This window comes from Cucurbita pepo, chromosome 7 (assembly GCF_057944985.1).
Source record: "Cucurbita pepo subsp. pepo isolate OVF chromosome 7, ASM5794498v1, whole genome shotgun sequence".
NCBI lineage: Eukaryota > Viridiplantae > Streptophyta > Magnoliopsida > Cucurbitales > Cucurbitaceae > Cucurbita > Cucurbita pepo.
Genome location: NC_141804.1, coordinates 9,156,836 through 9,173,886, shown reverse-complemented (window position 1 = coordinate 9,173,886; position 17,051 = coordinate 9,156,836). Strand labels below are relative to the sequence as shown.

The following is a 17,051-nucleotide window of genomic DNA, read 5'->3' as shown; positions in this document are numbered from 1 at the left end:
GCTAGAAGTGGGTTTGAGCTGTTACAGTAACTCCAATAGACTAAGTCCTATCGACTAAGTTATAAATAAGACTCCATAGCCTAACATCATAACATTTAAAAGTAGACTATAAACTGCTAGAAGCAGCAAGGTCCATAGTCTAACATCGTAACGGTCAAAAGCAGACAATAACTACTAGGAGTGGATTTGAGCAGCTACAGTAACGAAATTCTGTTAATTTGGGGGGATTTGCGGTAGAATTTTCTTGAAATATGTCAAATTTATGGTATCAGCCAGATCTATCCGACTAGGTTCAATCGTAGTCGGGGGTGCCTATTTCAATTCATTGTTGCCTCATGACTTCAAATCGAGTGGCATGGGTGGACACATCTCAACTAGAACGATTCTTCGCCAAATATAGAATTAAGGATAAGAATCGCTGAAAGCAACTCTTCAATACAAAGCGCCATTTCTATAAGTTACATCGACTGTGTGCGAGAGCAATGGTTAGTGGCTGCGGCGGCCATTTTTGGAGCTTACATCAATTTTAATGGCTTCTCTCTGGAACCCACCTGTTGCGTCCTTCTCCCCTATCAGACCCACCTTGAATCCATCAAAAATGGCGTCCAATTTCAACCATACCCTTCTTCGTAGAGGCAACGATACTGGCATTGGCGATGGCAAAGGCGTCTCGTCTTCTCTTTCGATGGCGGCTGGTTGGAGCTCTGATGGTGGCGATAAGAGCACTAGGAAGCTTCCTGTTCTGCTGTTTGATATCATGGGTACCATTGTTCGTGATCCTTTCTATGAAGATGTTCCCGCCTTTTTCAGGTGATTTGACCTTTTGTTTTGATTTTGAGTGGGAATTGTTCTGTATAGTTTATGGGAAGATCTGGTATCTGGATGAATGAAAACAGGGGAGAAGAAGTAATGTTAACTGAGTTGGAAGATTTATGGTTTGTTAATTCCATGGCCATAGTGCATTGAACATGTTTGCTTAAATGACTGATGAAATTCTCCTTTTGTGTTCATATTGTACACTGGCTTCTACAAATCATAGAACTTATAATGGGTTGCCAATTCGAGCGTAGCTCAATGGATATAGGGGCTGGCCAATTCGAGAGTAGCTCAATGGATATAGGGGCTAGCCAATGCGAGCGTAGCTCAATGGATAAGGGGCTAGTCAATTCGAGCGTAGCTCAATGGATAAGGGGCTAGCCAATTCGAGCTTAGCTCAATGGATATAGGGGCTAGTCAATTCGAGCGTAGCTCAATGGATAAGGGGCTAGCCAATTCGAGCTTAGCTCAATGGATATAGGGGCTAGTCAATTCGAGCGTAGCTCAATGGATAAGGGGCTAGTCAATTCGAGCGTAGCTCAATAGATATAGGGGCTAGCCAATTCGAGCGTAGCTCAATGGATATAGAGGCTAGCCAATTCGAGCGTAGCTCAAGGGATAAGGGGCTAGCCAATTCAAGCATAGCTCAATGGATAAGGGGCTAGTCAATTCGAGCGTAGCTCAATGATCAGCGGCCAGCCAATTCGATCATAGCTCAATGATGAGCGGCTAGCCAATTCGATCATAGCTCAATGATAAGCGGCTAGCCAATTCGATCATAGCTCAATGATAAGCGGCTAGCCAATTCGAGCGTAGCTATAAGCGGCTAGCCAATTCGAGCGTAGCTCAATGGATAAGCGGCTAGCTAGCCAATTCAAGCATAGCTCAATGGATATAGGGGCTAGCCAATTCGAGCATAGGTCAATGGATATAAGATTTTGGATATTATAATGAAAGTTTCATATCATGCTTCTTAAGCCACGAGCTTGTTCTTTTGCATTTCTTGGGTTTATATTTGCATGCTAGTCATTCAAGTAGTCTCGATCAAACTATCTTGTGGAGCAATTTAAATCACGAGTTTAGAAACAAGTTTTTTTACTCTTGATCTTGATCATCAAGGTAATTCGTTCCTAAACATTCCCTTGGGTTGATTCCTTATCGTTTTTGGGGCTCTTGGATAATAAAGTAAGTCGTAGTTTCCACTAGTATGCAGGCTCTTTGTTTTTGCGAAATTTAGTACTTATTATGATGCCTTAACTAATTGGATCTGAATTCACTGCTCAGAATGCCCATGGAGGAGCTACTTGAACTCAAACACCCAACCGTGTGGCTAGAATTTGAGAAGGGTTTGATTGATGAGGTATGTCTACCTTCTTATTAGCCTATGTTCCCATTCCCAAGATTTTGCTAAGGTTACCATTTAGGAGTGATATAAGGAACCTTTAAGGTGGTTTATATAGCAATAATGAGAATACAAAGAGAAGTTGGAAATAAAAAAACAAGGTAAGAGATATTATGTGAGATCCACATTGTTCGGGGAGGAGAATGAAGTACCCTTTTATAAGAGTGTGGAAACCTCTCCCTAGCAGAGGCGTTTTAGAAACTTTGAGGGGAAGCCCGAAAGGGAAAGCCCAAAGAGGATAATATCTATTAGTGATGGGTTTGGGCCATTACAAATGGTATCAGAACTAGACACCGGGCGATGTGTCAGTGATGAGGCTAAGCATCGAAGGGGGTGGACACGAGAAGGTGTGCCAGCAAGGACGCTGGGTCTCGAAAGGGGATGGATTGGGGGGTCCCATATCGATTGGAGAAGAGAACGAGTGCCAGCGAGGACGCTGGGCCCTGAAGACGGGTGGATTGTGAGATCCCACATCGGTTGGAGAGGAGAACGAAACACTCTTTATAAGGGTATGGAAACCTCTCCCTAGCATATGCGTTTTAAAAACCTTGAGGGGAAGTCTGAAAGGGAAAGCCCAAAGAGGACAATATCGGCTAATGGTGGGCTTGGATCGTTACACAGGGACTCATTTCAGCTAGGTTCCTAAGACCTACATCCTGGAGGGAGAGACTACCATTGTGAATTTGCCATGTTTTCATAAGCTCTCACCCTCTGAGGAGAGGCATTCTAATTCCTTGTGATGTCCCACGTTGGTTGGGGAGGAGAACAAACCACCATTTAGAAGGGTGTGGAAACCTTCCCCTAGCAGACGCGTTTTAAAGCTTTGAGGGAAGCCCGAAAGGGAAAGCCCAAAGAGGACAATATCTGCTAGCGGTAGATCTGGGTCGTTACATTCCTGATGGGCTTGAATGCCACCATTGCTTTCTCTTCCCTTTATTTCTTCTTCGAGTTTTTCCTGTATTTGCTTCTGTCCCTTCTAAAACAAATTTGACCTCTAGTGATCATTGAAGTTCTTTATAGTTCACTCAACTCAACTGATTGATTAAAAAAATGAAGGGGATAGGATATAGTTGAACACTTTATTTGCTAGTTCTTAATGTCTGACTTATACTTCTAAAAATTGTTGTTTTCTTCAAGGCAGAGCTGGAAAAAAAATTCTTTAAAGATGGGCGAGCTGTTGATTTTGAAGGTTTGATGGGTTCTCTTCCTGTTTTTCTTTTTTAATTCCTTTTTGTTTCCAATTTTATGTCATTCTCAAACAATAGAAATTACTTTAGAAATTGTGAAATCTCACCTCGGTTGGAGAGGGGAACGAAGCTTATAAGGGTGTGGAAACCTCTCCCTAATAGACGCGTTTTAAAAACCTTGAGGGGAAGCCCGAAAGGGAAAACCCAAAAAGGACAATATCTACTAGCGGTGGGCTTGAGCCGTTACAAATGGTATTAGAGCCAGACATCGGGCGGTGTGCTAGCGAAGACGTTGAACCCCCAACGGGGGTGGATTGTGAAATCCCATATTGGTTGGAGAGGGAACGAAGCATTTCTTATTTCTTATAAGGGTGTGGAAACCTCTCCCTGACAGATGTGTTTTAAAAACCATGCGGGTAAGTCCAAAAGGAAAAGCCCAAAGAGGACAATATTTGCTAGTGGTGGGCTTGGGCCGTTACAAATGGTATTAGAGCCAGACATCGGGCGGTGTGCCAGCGAAGACGTTGAACCCCCAAGGGGGGGGGGGGTGGATTGTGAAATCCCATATTGGTTGGAGAGGGAACGAAGCATTCCTTATAAGGGTGTGGAAACCTCTCCCTAACAGATGCGTTTTAAAAACCATGCGAGGAAGTCCGAAAGGGAAAGCCCAAAGAGGACAATATCTGTTAGCGGTGGGCTTGGGCCGTTACAAATAGTATCAAAGCTAGACACCGGGCAGTGTGCCAGCGAGAACGCTGGCCCCCAAGGGGGTGGATTGTGAAATTCCACATCGGTTGGAGAGGGAACGAAGCATTCCTTGTAAGGGTGTGGAAACCTCTCCCTAACAGACGCGTTTTAAAAACCTTGAGGGAAAGCCCGAAAGGAAAAGCCCAAAGAGATCAATATGTGCTAGCGGTGGGCTTGGGCCGTTATAGAAAGAGATTGACTTTTTTGATGTAAATGAAAACATGTGTGTATATTCATGCATGATATCACTATACTCTTGCATATAAACGATCATGTTGATTAGAATGATTGGTAATGCGACTTAAACTGATTTACCACAACTTTTAGATTATTTGAACACGAGATTGTCCAATTCAATACTCCGTTTCTGAGGCTTTATCAAATCTTTTTTAACGTTGAACTTGTAACAGTCTAAGCCTACTGCTAGCAGATATTGTCTTTTTTGGGCTTTCCCTTTCGTGTTTTTCCTTTTCAAAACGCGTCTGCTAGAGAGAGGTTTCCACACCCTTTATTAAGGGTGTTTCGTTTTCCTCTCCAACTGACGTGGGATCTCACGATCCATCCCGCTTTGAGACCCAACGTCCTCGTTGGCACACGTTCCTTTCTCCCATTGACGTGGGACCCCCACCAAATCCACCCCCTCCGAGGCCCAGCGTCCTTGCTGGCACACCGCCTCATGTCCACCTCTTTGGGTTATTACATTCTCTTCTTTATCATTAGCCGGTGTACCGTGTGTTCTTACTGTTTTAGCTTCAATTAACATCATTTTATCTATCTTTCCAGGCCTCAAAAGCTGTATGATAAGTGGTTACTCCTACCTAGAAGGCATTGAAGAATTGCTAAATGCACTAAAAGAGAAAAACTATGAAATGCATGCCTTCACAAACTATCCTATTTGGTTCGTGAGAAAATAATCTTAGCATGCCATTTCTTGCGATTAAATGTGTCATTATTAACTTTTGTGATTTCATTTGGCAGGTACGAAATGATCGAGGCGAAGCTGAAAATCTCGAGATATCTATCGTGGACGTTCTGCTCTTGTAAAAACGGTAACGCTCAAGTTCTTAAAGGCTTTCCTCTTCTTTAAGTTCTCCTCCCTTGCCTTGCCTTGCTTCTGTTCATTGTCTCACAACTATGATATAAGCTATGGGGGATTGCTTCATTACCATTCCACTATATTTATCATCACCGTTAAACCATCCTTTTCTCTTTTCTTTCTTTTGTTTATTGCAAAGAAACACGAGTTTTCGTATTTAAGAAGTTACAAATGCTAACTGTAACGGTCCAAGCCCACCGCTAACAGATATTGTCTTCACCTGTTTGTTAAACTGCCTCACCTAGACCTGCACTTGGTTTCTTCATCTTCAACCCAATGGATGGAGGCTGTTGTGGTTGAACCGTGCCACCCTGACGACCTTTGCTACCTTCTTACAACTCTCAATCCCTCAACAGACTATAAAAGCACAAACCAACATACCCACTTTATGAGAATCCCACATTGATTGGGGAGGAGAATGAAACACCCTTTATTTGAGGGGAAGCCTGAAAGGGAAAGCCCAAAGAGGACAATATCTGCTAGCGGTAGACTTGGACCGTTACAAATGGTATCAGAGCCAGACACTGGACGATGTGCCAGCGAGGAGGCTGTTCCCAGAAAGGGGGTAGACACGAAGCGGTGTGCCAGTAAGAACGCTGGACCCCAAAGGGGAGTGAATTTGGTGGGGGTCTCACATTGATTGGAGAAAGGAACTAGTGCCAGCAAGGACCCTGGGCCTCGAAAGGGGGTGGATAGTGAGAATCCCACATTGGTTGGAGAGGAGAACGAAACACTCTTTGTAAGGGTGTGGAAACCTTTCCCTAATAGATGCGTTTTAAAGCCTTGAGGGGAAGCTTGCTTGAAAGGGAAAGCCCAAATAGGACAATATCTGCTAACGGTGAACTTGGGCCGTTACAAATGGTATCAGAGCCAGACACCGGACGATGTGCCAACGAGGAGGCTGTTCCCCAAAGGGGGGTAGACATGAGGCGGTGTGCCATTAAGGACGCTGGACCCTGAAGGGGGTGGATTTGGTGGGGGTCTCACATTGATTGGAGAAAGGAACTAGTGCCAGCGAGGACGCTGGCCCTAAAGGGGGGTGGATAGTGAGAACCCCACATTGGTTGGACACCTTTCCCTAGCAAACGCGTTTTAAAGCCTTGAGGGGAAGCCCGAAAGGGAAAACCCAAAGAAGACAATATCTGCTAGCGGTGGACTTGGGGCGTTACACACTTACTAACTGGTTCTTGCACAATTCCCTTTTTACTCTTTCTAACATAAGCGTTCACGACTGGGGTATCACAAACATTTGATTGCTTCTAAACAACTAAGTAAAAATAAACTGAAAAATGTTTAGCGTCTCTTTCTTCTGTGTTCTTTTCTTCCATCATGTCGTTTTTCAGATATCAGGAAAGTAGCGAAGTTGGATATGCCATTGCCTTATAAATTATATTGAATCCTGTTTTTCATATGTAACGACCCAGATCCACCGCTAGCAGATATTGTCTTCTTTGGGCTTTCCCTTTCGAGCTTCCCCTCAAGGCTTTAAAACGCCCAGATCCACCGCTAGCAGATATTGTCTTCTTTGGGCTTTCCCTTTCGGGCTTCCCCTCAAGGCTTTAAAACGCGTCTGCTAGGGGAAGGTTTCCACACCCCTATAAAGGGTGATTTGTTCTCCTCCCCAATCAATGTGGGACATCACAATCCACCTCCTTCGGGGCCCAGCGTCCTCGCTGGCACTCGTTCTTTTATCCAATCGATGTGGGACCGCCCCCAAATCCATCCCCTTTGGGGTCCAGCGTCCTTGCTGGCACACCGCCTCGTGTCTACCCCCCTTCGGGGAACAGCGAGAAAGCCGGCACATCGTCCGGTGACTGGCTCTGATACCATTTGTAACGACCCAGATCCACCGCTAGCAGATATTGTCCTCTTTGGGCTTTCCCTTTCGGGCTTCCCCTCAAGGCTTTAAAACGCGTCTGCTAGGGGAAGATTTCCACACCCCTATAAAGGATGATTTGTTCTCCTCCCCAACCAATGCGGGACATCACATTAGATATACCATTGCCTTATAAATTATATTGAATCCTGTTTTTCATATGTTATAGGAAAGAGGAAGCCGGATCCTGATTTCTACTTGGAAGCCCTGAGACATCTTGAAGTTGAGCCAGCTAGCTGTATTTTCATTGATGACAGGTTTGACTTATTTAATGTTAAGAAATTGAAATGGAATTATGATTGGAAGCCTCTGTACATTTTACCAATTTGTTCTTATTATATTGATATCAAGTAATATATCAGACATCTTTCCCATATGCATACGGTCACTTTTCTGTTCTGTCGTTGAATGTTGACGTGGTAGGTGTGAGATCTCATGTTGGTTGGAGTGGAAAACGAAACATTTTCTATAAGGGTGTGGAAACCTCTCCCTAGTAGGCGTGTTTTAAAGCCTTGAGGGAAAGCCCGAAAGGGAAAGTTCAAAAAAGACAATATCGGCTAGAGGTGGGCTTGGGCTGTTACAAATGGTGTGAAAGCCAGACATCGGGCGGTGTGTCAGTGAGGATGTTGGGCCACCAAGGAGGGGTGGATTGTAAGATCCCACATTGGTTGGAGAGGAGAACAAAACATTTCTTATAAAGGTGTGGAAAGCCCAAAGAAACAATATTTGCTAGTAGTAGGCTTGAGCTGTTACAAATGGTTTATCCAGAGCCAGACACCAGGCGGTGTGTCAACAAGGACGTTGGGTTCCCGAGGATAGGTGGATTGTGAGATCCCACATTGGTTGGAAAGGAGAACAAAACATTTCTTATAAGAGTGTGGAAACCTCTCCCTAGTAGACGCGTTTTAAAACCTTGAGGGAAAGTTCAAAGAGGACAATATCTGCTAGCGGTGGGTTTGGGCTGTTACGAATGGTATTAGAGCCAGACATCGGGCAGTGTGTCAGCGAGGATGTTGGGCCACCAAGGAGGGGTGGATTGTAAGATCCCACATTGGTGAGAGAGGAGAACAAAACATTTCTTATAAAGGTGTGGAAACCTCTCTTTAGTAGACGCATTTTAAACCTTGAGGGAAAGCTCAAAGAAGACAATATTTGCTAGTAGTAGGCTTGGGTTGTTACAATTGGTTATCCAGAGCCAGACATTAGGCGGTGTGTCAACAAGGACGTTGGGCTCCCGAGGAGAGGTGGATTTTGAGATCCCACATTGGTTGGAGAGGAGAACGAAACATTCCTTATAAGAGTGTGGAAACCTCTCCCTAGTAGACACGTTTGAAAACCTTGAGGGAAAACTCGGAAGGGAAAGCCCAAAGAGGACAATATCTGCTAGCAGTGGGCTTGGGCTGTTACAAATGGTATTAGAGTCAGACATCGGGTGGTGTGTCAACGAGGATATTGGGCAACCAAGGAGAGGTGGATTGTAAGATCCCACATTGGTTGGAGAGGAGAACAAAACATTTCTTATAAAGGTGTGGAAACCTCTCCTTAGTAGACGCGTTTTAAACCTTGAGGGAAACCCCAAAGAAGACAATATTTGCTAGCGGTAGGCTTGGGCTGTTACAAATGGTTTATCCAGAGCCAGACACCAGGCGGTGTGTCAACAAGGACGTAGGGTTCCCGAGGATAGGTGGACTGTGAGATCCCACATTAGTTGGTGAGGAGAACGAAACATTTCTTATAAGAGTGTGGAAGCATCTCCCTAGTAGACGCGTTTGAAAACCTTAAGGGTAAACTCGGAAAGGAAAAGCCCAAAGAGGACAATATCGGCGAGCAGTAGGCTTGGACTGTTACAGTAGGATACTATCAGGAAAGAAATGAAACTAGGTTTTGGTCCTTGGGTAGCTTAGCTGAAATTTGGACTTCTAGTTCAACTGGTTCCTTGGGTTAAACTATGGGTAGCGGTAGCTTTTGGGTCGAGTGGTGATCTAGCATGATATTAGAGCTGAAGATCCTATGTTCGAACTCCTGTAATCTCATTTATCTTAATTTCCATTTGTTTCACCTTTTATAAATTTTCTAGTCCACGAGTGAGGGAGAAAATTTATCCTAACCCGTCAACTTAAATTTTTGGGTTGAACGGTGATCTATCACCTTTCGTTTGTTATCGAATGGAGATTTAAAAATGATACAAACTGCTTTTCGTTCTATTGCGCACAAATAGAAGTGAGAATCATCGACGGAAGTAGTGTTTGTAAGTTTAATGTTCTAAACCAAATGGTTATCGAACGAGACCACTTTCTAATTACAAGTTTACTTGCAGAAAGAAAAACGTAGAAGCAGCGAAAGAAGTCGGCATTGTAGGCTTACATTTCAGAAGTGCAGACTTACTACTACAGGATCTCTGTCGTCTGGGACTCGATATTTCACCCGATATTCATCGCCTGAACTCGGCAGCGTCGACATGAACGTACCGAACACGTTGCTGAGGTTTGTTCTGTTTCTTTTTCTTGATTTGGAAATGAAAAATGAACTCATCTTTACTATGATTCAATTGATTTTCATAATGGCATGCTGTGTTGAGATTGTTCTAGCTGTGGATTCTTTTGTGGGATTCTGTTTACTGTTCATAAAGTTCAAAACATTCATCTGTAATCAATACAATTATGAGCAAAATCAGCTGGGATTGTATCAAACTTCCCAACCATGCTGCTTTTGCTCATCGTGTCATGAGTAGTGCAAACGTTGTTCCTACATCACAATTGCGCTACTCACTGTTAGCAGATATTGTCTACTTTGGCCCGTTACGTATCGTTGTTAGTCTCACGGTTTGCATATTGCCGTCAGCCTCAAGATTTTAAATCGTGTCTGCCAAGGAAAGGTTTCCACACCCTTATAAGGAATGTTTCATTCCCTTCTTCAACCAATATAGGATCTCACAATCCACCCTTCTTGGGGCCCAACGTCACGGTTTTGCAATGTGTCGGCTAAGAAGAGGTTTTCACACTCTTATAAGGAATGTTTTGTTTCAATTCTCAATCGATATGGGATCTTACAATTCACCCCCTTAGGGGCCTAGCATCCTCGCTAGCGCACTGCCTGATATTTAGCTCTAATACAATTTGTCGTCAACCTCACGGTTTTAAAACACGTTTGCTAAGGAGAGGTTTCCACACCCTTATAAGAATGTTTCGTTCCCCTCTCTAACTGACGTGGGATCTCACAATCCACCCTATTTGGGGCCCAGCATCACGGTTTTAAAACGTGTTGGTTAAGAAGAGGTTTTCACACTCTTATAAGGAATGTTTTGTTCCCATTCTCAACCAATGTGGGATCTCACAATCCACCCCGAGGCCAGCGTCACGGATTTAAAATATGTCGGCTAAGAAAAGGTTTTCACACTCTTATAAGAAATATTTTGTTTTCATTTCCAATCGAGGTGGGATTTCATAATTCACTTCCTTAGGGGCCTAGCGTCCTCACTAGCGCTTTGCCTGATATTTAGCTCTGATACAATTTGTCGTCAGTCTCACGATTTTAAAATGCGCGTGCTAGGAAATATGAGGTATTTTCAAAGTTTGAATGACAGAAAATGACTCGAGAAAATTTGTGTAAATGTAATTTAGAAAATTTGATAAAAGTAAATAAATATAATAATTATGGAAAGAAATTTCGTCTATATGCTAACGATAAAAATATTTATCGGGTAAATTTCTACATACTAATAATAAGGAAATTTAATGATTTTGATATTTTTTTAATTTCAAAAAAAAATTATTTTTTTTAAATAAAAAAAATAAAAAAAAATGGTTTAAGGATATTTTTAAAATGTTATTTTTTAAATCATTTTAAAAGTATTTTTGTTTTAAAGTTAATTTTTACCTTAATTACAATTATTTTTTGTTTTAAACAAAGATAAAATTTACATTGTTTTTTTAATGAAAAATATATATATACTTTTTTTCTATCGAGAAGATAAAAGTTAAATTTAAATTTATTAAAGTAAAAGAAATTAAATTTGGAATTTTTTAAAATAAAATTTGGAGGCCAAAATTAAATTTATTTTTAATTTTTTTTGTCTTTATATTTAATAATTTAATTTATTTTAGTCTTATATTTTTAAATATTTAAATTTAGTTTATGTATTTCTAATATAACTTAAAATTAATAATAATAATTTTTAGCAAAATGTAATTGTAAGGGCTAGGTTTAGAATATAATGAAATTACAAAGGTTAAATTTAGATTATTAGAAAGTATAGGGACTAAAATGTTATTTTTATTAAAATTATTATTTATAAAAATGGAAAATAATCTACACTTGAAAAAATATATATATATATGCTTGAGAAGTTCAATTTCTTGCACAAAGCCCACGCTTTGAATTCCTTGCCAAGCAAACGCTTTCGAAGTTCTTCCTTTTTTTGTCTTTGATTTGTATGTAGTTTCACAATAATCGAAGCTCATACAATAATTTTGGTTGCTAATCTTCTCTGATTACTTGCTTCCATTATTATAACCTTCAAGATCTCCAATGGCAGACCCCCGCAACTTGTCTTGCTACAACTGCGGCAGCGTTGGGCTTACAGACGGTGGCGATGGCTTCTTCTACTGCCTCCAGTGTGGTTCCCAGGCCGACGATATCATCGACACCGGTGTCGCCGACGAGGATTTGATTTTAAGAGACCCTGGTGATGCCGGTGGCCCAATCTACTCGCAATCCCACACGCGCCGGCGTAATCCGGCGGTGTTGAAGGTAGAGCCTATATCTCAGTCTCAACCACAGAGCCTTTTCGGTACTAGTCAATCTGAGTTCTGGGAGAGCCTTCAATTAGAGGGAGACAACGATATGCAAAGGGATGATACCATTGTGATGTCCAATGATGGTGTTGGGCCGATAGGTCCTGAGGATTTCGGGTCGGGCGGTGCTTTATCTGGAGCTCCGAGTTTTGAGGAGTATGCTGATGAAGTGAGGATGAGATATGTAATGGGATTGCAGTTGATGATGGAGCTTCAGTGCGAAGTTCTGGTGAAGGAATTCAATGCAAGCCCTGTAATCTGTGGATTGGCGGCGAGCATTTGGTTGAGGTTTGTGACTTCTACACAGGTTTTTGACGAGGATTGGGCCTTTGAGGCTGTTCAAGATTCTGAGAGCCAATGCCTAGGTTTGATCACTCATTACTTCCATGAATAGTTCTTATTCAAATTTAAGTGCCCATGAATCATGTTGATAGAACTGAAACCATTAGCTTTAGATTTCCAATTGGCATATATTCGTGGATTCTGATAAATGCCTTGAAAGCTTAACTCGTTATTGTTATTACATTGTCTTTTTTGGACTTTGATCTTGTTTGCATATTCAAATATCATAGTTCTAAGTGCATATAGCCATAAGTTTATCCGATTATTACAAAGATGAACCTAATCCAGAATATAAACCATAAAAGAAAGTACCGACTAAACCGATCACAGGAATACCTATTATCCAAAGAGGAATCCTTCTAGTAGTCTCGGCCATTTGTCCAACTTCCCTCCCCTCCTCAGTTTCTTTGTAATGGGGCATGATTTTGTTTAAGATCTTACAATTTTGCTTGAATAATTGCCTTATTTGTTCCTTTACGTAGTGTTGGTTGAGTTTTCTTCATATATTTCAATATGTTTGATTGTTTTAATTGGGTCTCTTAGTTTATTTGTACTTTTTGTCATCTTTCTTTTTCGATTTTAGTTGCAAACTGAATGTTCCTTCATTCAACAGATCCTGAAAACATTAGACCTGTTTCAAGTAGGCATAAAGATGAACCCCACAATTTGTATGGTCAGCGGGTAGTAGTTGTGTGGGTTCAATCTTTAAGAAAAAAGATACCATTATCTTGTACTCTAGCTGTTTCCTTTTTGGCTTGCCATGTTGCTCGAGAAGCGATTTTGCCAACAGACATAATGAAGTGGTCACTTGAGGGGAAACTTCCATATTTTGCTGCTTTTGTTGACATTGGAGATCGCATTGGGCAAACGTCAAGGGCTTGTCCTATAAGTTTAAAGCATATGTATAGGCCCTCTCGAATTCCCTCGCTGCAGAAGTTGGAATCATTGGCAGCATCGGTAGCTCATACCATAGGGCTAAACCTACCTCCAGTCAACTTTCATTCAATAGCGTGTCGTTATCTCAACAAGCTGGCCCTTCCTATTGATAAGATTTTGCCTCATGCTTGCCGCATTTATGAGTGGTCAATGCCTCCTGATTTGTGGTTATCAACCAATGAGCTGAGGCTTCCCTCACGTGTTTGTGTAATGTCGATTCTAATTATAGCCATGAGAATTCTCTATAATCTCCATGGTTTTGGAGAATGGGAAAAGAGTTTGTCCGGTAATTGTGCATCATCTTTCCCACCTAACCAGAAGAGACATTCAAGTCCTGCTAATAATTTCAGTAACGTGCAGGCTAATAGTGAAAATGGACCTGGATTTACTTCACATAATGTGGATAATCTGTCTGTCTCGGCTAAATACTCGCATCTTGACATGCCTGAACTGACTGCTTCAGAGTTCCTTCACAAGATTGAAGCTCGGTATCACGAGATTGCTGAGACTTATGGTATGATTTAAGTTTTATTGTATTTTTGAAGTTAGGCCAACCAGAAGCTTTTTTCCTACCTGCTCACTGTATTTATTACTAAATTGTTATTTGCTAACACCAAAATTTTGTTGGCAGAATACTCTAAAAGCTTACCGACCTATCTTCAGCACTGTAAGGATGTCGTCTTTGCTGGTTTAGAGTCTTTGTTTGAGGATCACGAGGAAGAAAGGTTGATTGAACAGTTTTGGAAGTATTATCAGAATGAAAAGGTAGTGGCTATCATGCTGAAGTCTGGCATTTTTCTTTTCTCTTGAGAATCAAATTCAATTTGGCTGATGATTGTGATTTTTGTGAAATATATAATGAATTTCTTTTGCTTTTTCTTTCCTTTTTCACTAGGATGGGATTTTGATCTTTAGGGTATATAGTGAGAAAACGAACAAAGAAGGGAAAGAGGAGACTAGCCGGGATGTTTTATACTAATGAGGCTATCTCGAATCACTGGATGAGGCTTTTTTTTTTTTTTTTTATCGCTCGTACTTACTATCGTGAACCAACCGGTTACTGATAGAGGATTCTTAGCTAAATTCTTATAGCCTAGGAGTGATTCCGAAAACTAATGTTCGTCCTATTACTCATCTTAGGGTTAAATACTCTTAGCAAACTTTTAGGAGTCATGTGGTGTTGAGACTTTGGTATTTGCAAGTGAACCAACCCCCTTTTTCAACCCCATAAAGACTTGAAAAGCCTGAATGGCACATGTAATCTTTCTCTAGGGAAGAACTCCCTTTTATTACTCTTAGTTGCTATCGTGACACTTTGGGTAGGATTAGCCAAGTATATCATTTCGTCCCTAAAGAAACACCTTCAAGAATTGTGGTTCTTATGGGCGTTGGGGCATTGGTTTGTGGTAAGCCTAGAGATTTGAGTGGGAGGAGGTAGAAAGCGTAGATTTGATTAACCTGAGTTGAGTTTGAGGTGCAAGTTTAGGAAGCTTGTTCTTGGGGTGAGAGGAATAATAGATTCTTTCTAGGGGATACATGAATTCATGCCACTCAAACCCAAACCCTCACCTGATATATGCTCTTAATGTTTTAAAAGTTCTAGTCTAATTAGCATTTAAACGGTAGTTAAAGATGAATTGATGTTTCTTTATGATGGAGGAAAGAAATGCAATTCTGAAATATGCTCTGAATGGCTTAAAGTCTACCCGCTAGCAAAAATTGTCCTCTTTGGACTTTCCCTTTCGAATTTTTCCTCGAGGTTTTTAAAATGTGTCTACCATGGAAAGGTTTCCACACCCTTATAAAGAATGTTTCATTCTCCTCTCCAATCAATGTAGGATCTCATAATTCACCCCCTTTGCAACCTCGCTGGCACTCGTTCCATTCTCCAATCGATGTGGGACCCCCCAATCCACCCGCCTTCGGGGCCCAGCGTTCTTGCTGGTACACTGTCTTCGGGGCCCAGCATCCTTGTTGGCACATCGTCAGGTGTCTGGCTTTGATACCATTTGTGACAGCCCAAGCCTACCGCTAGCAGATATTGTCCTCTTTGGGCTTTCTTTTTTAGCTTCCCCTCAAGGTTTGTAAAACACGTCTGCTAGGGAGAGGTTTCCACGCCCTTATAAAGAATGTTTCGTTCTCCTCTCCAACCGACGTGGGATCTCACATTATAACTCTGTCATTTTTCTTCTCGATGTTCTTCTTTGGAATGAGTCAAAGGTTGTTGCTCAATGTAGAGTTCTTAGGAGAAAATTGTGACTTATGCTCTAATCTAACTTTGCATTAGCACGTTCATTTTGAAGTTTAAACTTGAGTTTGAGAAGTAAGATGTAGAAGTGTTGCTTGACTTGAGCTACAATAGGTTATCCAAGTAGATAGGTTATCCAACTTGAGTTCAAACTTTATAGCGACCTAAGATATTTATCCTACGAGTTTTCCGACAACTAAACATTATAGGGGTCGAGCAATTGTCTCCTGAAATTTGTGAATGCGTGCACAAGTATCGGAAAAGGTCGAGTTAGAACTTATAGTTCCTTGCAATATCACTTGCTTTTGTTGCTATGCCACAGGGATTTCATGTCTGTTAACCAAATTTATGCATAAGTGTTTATTTGGAAAGCATAAATCCTAACCACTGAAAAGAAATTGTTACAGGATCAAGAACAAACAGAAGATATGGATCAAAATGCAGCTTCGAATCAAAAGAGATTGAGGGAAGCTCCGAATGATCGATCATCCAACAAAGACAAGAAACGCAGGAGCGAAGACCGTATTAGTGGCGAATCATCCGATAACCGAACTGAGTCGAATAATTCTCAGCAAAGTCATTCATCAAAAAGTTCCGAAAATGTAGATGATGAACTATCCTCTGAAGACAAAGCTTCAACACCAACTTCCAAAGACGAAGCCATCAGACGACTGAAACTCGATATGGAAGAAAATAGATTCTGCTACATTCCTCCAAGGGTTTACCCGAAGAGATTCGGTTACCTTCACTACTCGAGGAAGATCGACGAAGGTGCGCTAACTTACGCTGCTCATGCCGATTACTACTTATTGCTTCGAGCTTGTGCTAGAGCTGCACAAGTTAGTACTAGGATCATGCACATTGGTGTGCTGAGTCTTGAGAAAAGATTGTCTTGGTTAGAATCTAGAATCAATCACTCCCTTCATCTAACACCCTCTAGTGTTTCTTGTGAGTTTTGCAGTGATGTTATGCCTGATCATGCCACGCTCGACTCTATCGATCTCTCAGATTTGAATATTTAAGTGATTAGAGATATATTCGAACGAGTTAATCGAGTGTAGGTTCTTATGATCGTATGAAATATGATTATCAATTGTCAGGTACAAGATCGTGTAGAAATAAGACACGATCGGAATCTACAACAAAGCCATTGTAGGGTCAGAACATGTTGAATCTAGAAGCATCCAACGGAATTTATAAGGGTCTTGTGTCGAGTGGGGAAGTAGGGTCTTGTGTCGAGTGGATAACTCTTCTAGATAATAATGAACGGTTACCATTGAAGATTTTTTTCGTTTTTTTAAAAGAGTTCCATTTGTCCGTTCATAAAAGTTTTTTTCTCATTTAGGTCACTTACTATACTCACTAGAGACGATACTATGACTAAAATCGGGAAGAAAAAAACTTGTAGCCATGCATATTTACAATTTCAACCCTAACGTGTTCAAAGGAAATGAAACAAAATTGGATCAAAGGTGGGGTGTTCCCCTAACCAAACTAATCGGAATTTATTATTAATTTTGAAATATACATTTTTGCTCGTGATACAATTATATATTTATATATATATTAAAATCCAAATTTTAATTTAATATTTAAAATTAAATAAAT

At 41.1% G+C, this 17,051-nt stretch overlaps 2 protein-coding genes across 2 annotated transcripts; both read left to right on the top strand.

The window, feature by feature from the left end:
- Positions 1-322: 322 nt before the first annotated feature.
- Positions 323-9,773, top strand: FHY1 (Haloacid dehalogenase-like hydrolase (HAD) superfamily protein). The gene is made up of 7 exons (XM_023681471.2): positions 323-810; positions 2,101-2,176; positions 3,356-3,407; positions 4,936-5,050; positions 5,131-5,201; positions 7,294-7,381; positions 9,442-9,773. The coding sequence occupies exons 1-7, from the start codon at positions 530-532 to the stop codon at positions 9,584-9,586; spliced, it is 828 nt and encodes a 275-aa protein (XP_023537239.1). The 5' UTR covers positions 323-529; the 3' UTR covers positions 9,587-9,773.
- A 1,677-nt stretch (positions 9,774-11,450) lies between these two features.
- MEE12 (maternal effect embryo arrest 12) lies at positions 11,451-16,489 on the top strand. The gene is made up of 4 exons (XM_023681052.2): positions 11,451-12,282; positions 12,873-13,709; positions 13,827-13,960; positions 15,851-16,489. The coding sequence occupies exons 1-4, from the start codon at positions 11,652-11,654 to the stop codon at positions 16,463-16,465; spliced, it is 2,217 nt and encodes a 738-aa protein (XP_023536820.1). The 5' UTR covers positions 11,451-11,651; the 3' UTR covers positions 16,466-16,489.
- Positions 16,490-17,051: the final 562 nt, after the last annotated feature.

Bases quoted from the DNA above. Each gene is read 5' to 3' on its own strand.
- FHY1 (XM_023681471.2), top strand. From the start codon at position 530: ATGGCTTCTCTCTGGAACCCACCTGTTGCGTCCTTCTCCCCTATCAGA. The intron at 3,408-4,935 runs GTTTGATGGGTT...CTATCTTTCCAG, and splicing joins GCGAGCTGTTGATTTTGAAG to GCCTCAAAAGCTGTATGATA. The intron at 5,202-7,293 runs GTAACGCTCAAG...CATATGTTATAG, and splicing joins GTTCTGCTCTTGTAAAAACG to GAAAGAGGAAGCCGGATCCT.
- MEE12 (XM_023681052.2), top strand. From the start codon at position 11,652: ATGGCAGACCCCCGCAACTTGTCTTGCTACAACTGCGGCAGCGTTGGG. The intron at 13,710-13,826 runs GTATGATTTAAG...TTTTGTTGGCAG, and splicing joins CGAGATTGCTGAGACTTATG to AATACTCTAAAAGCTTACCG. The intron at 13,961-15,850 runs GTAGTGGCTATC...AAATTGTTACAG, and splicing joins AGTATTATCAGAATGAAAAG to GATCAAGAACAAACAGAAGA.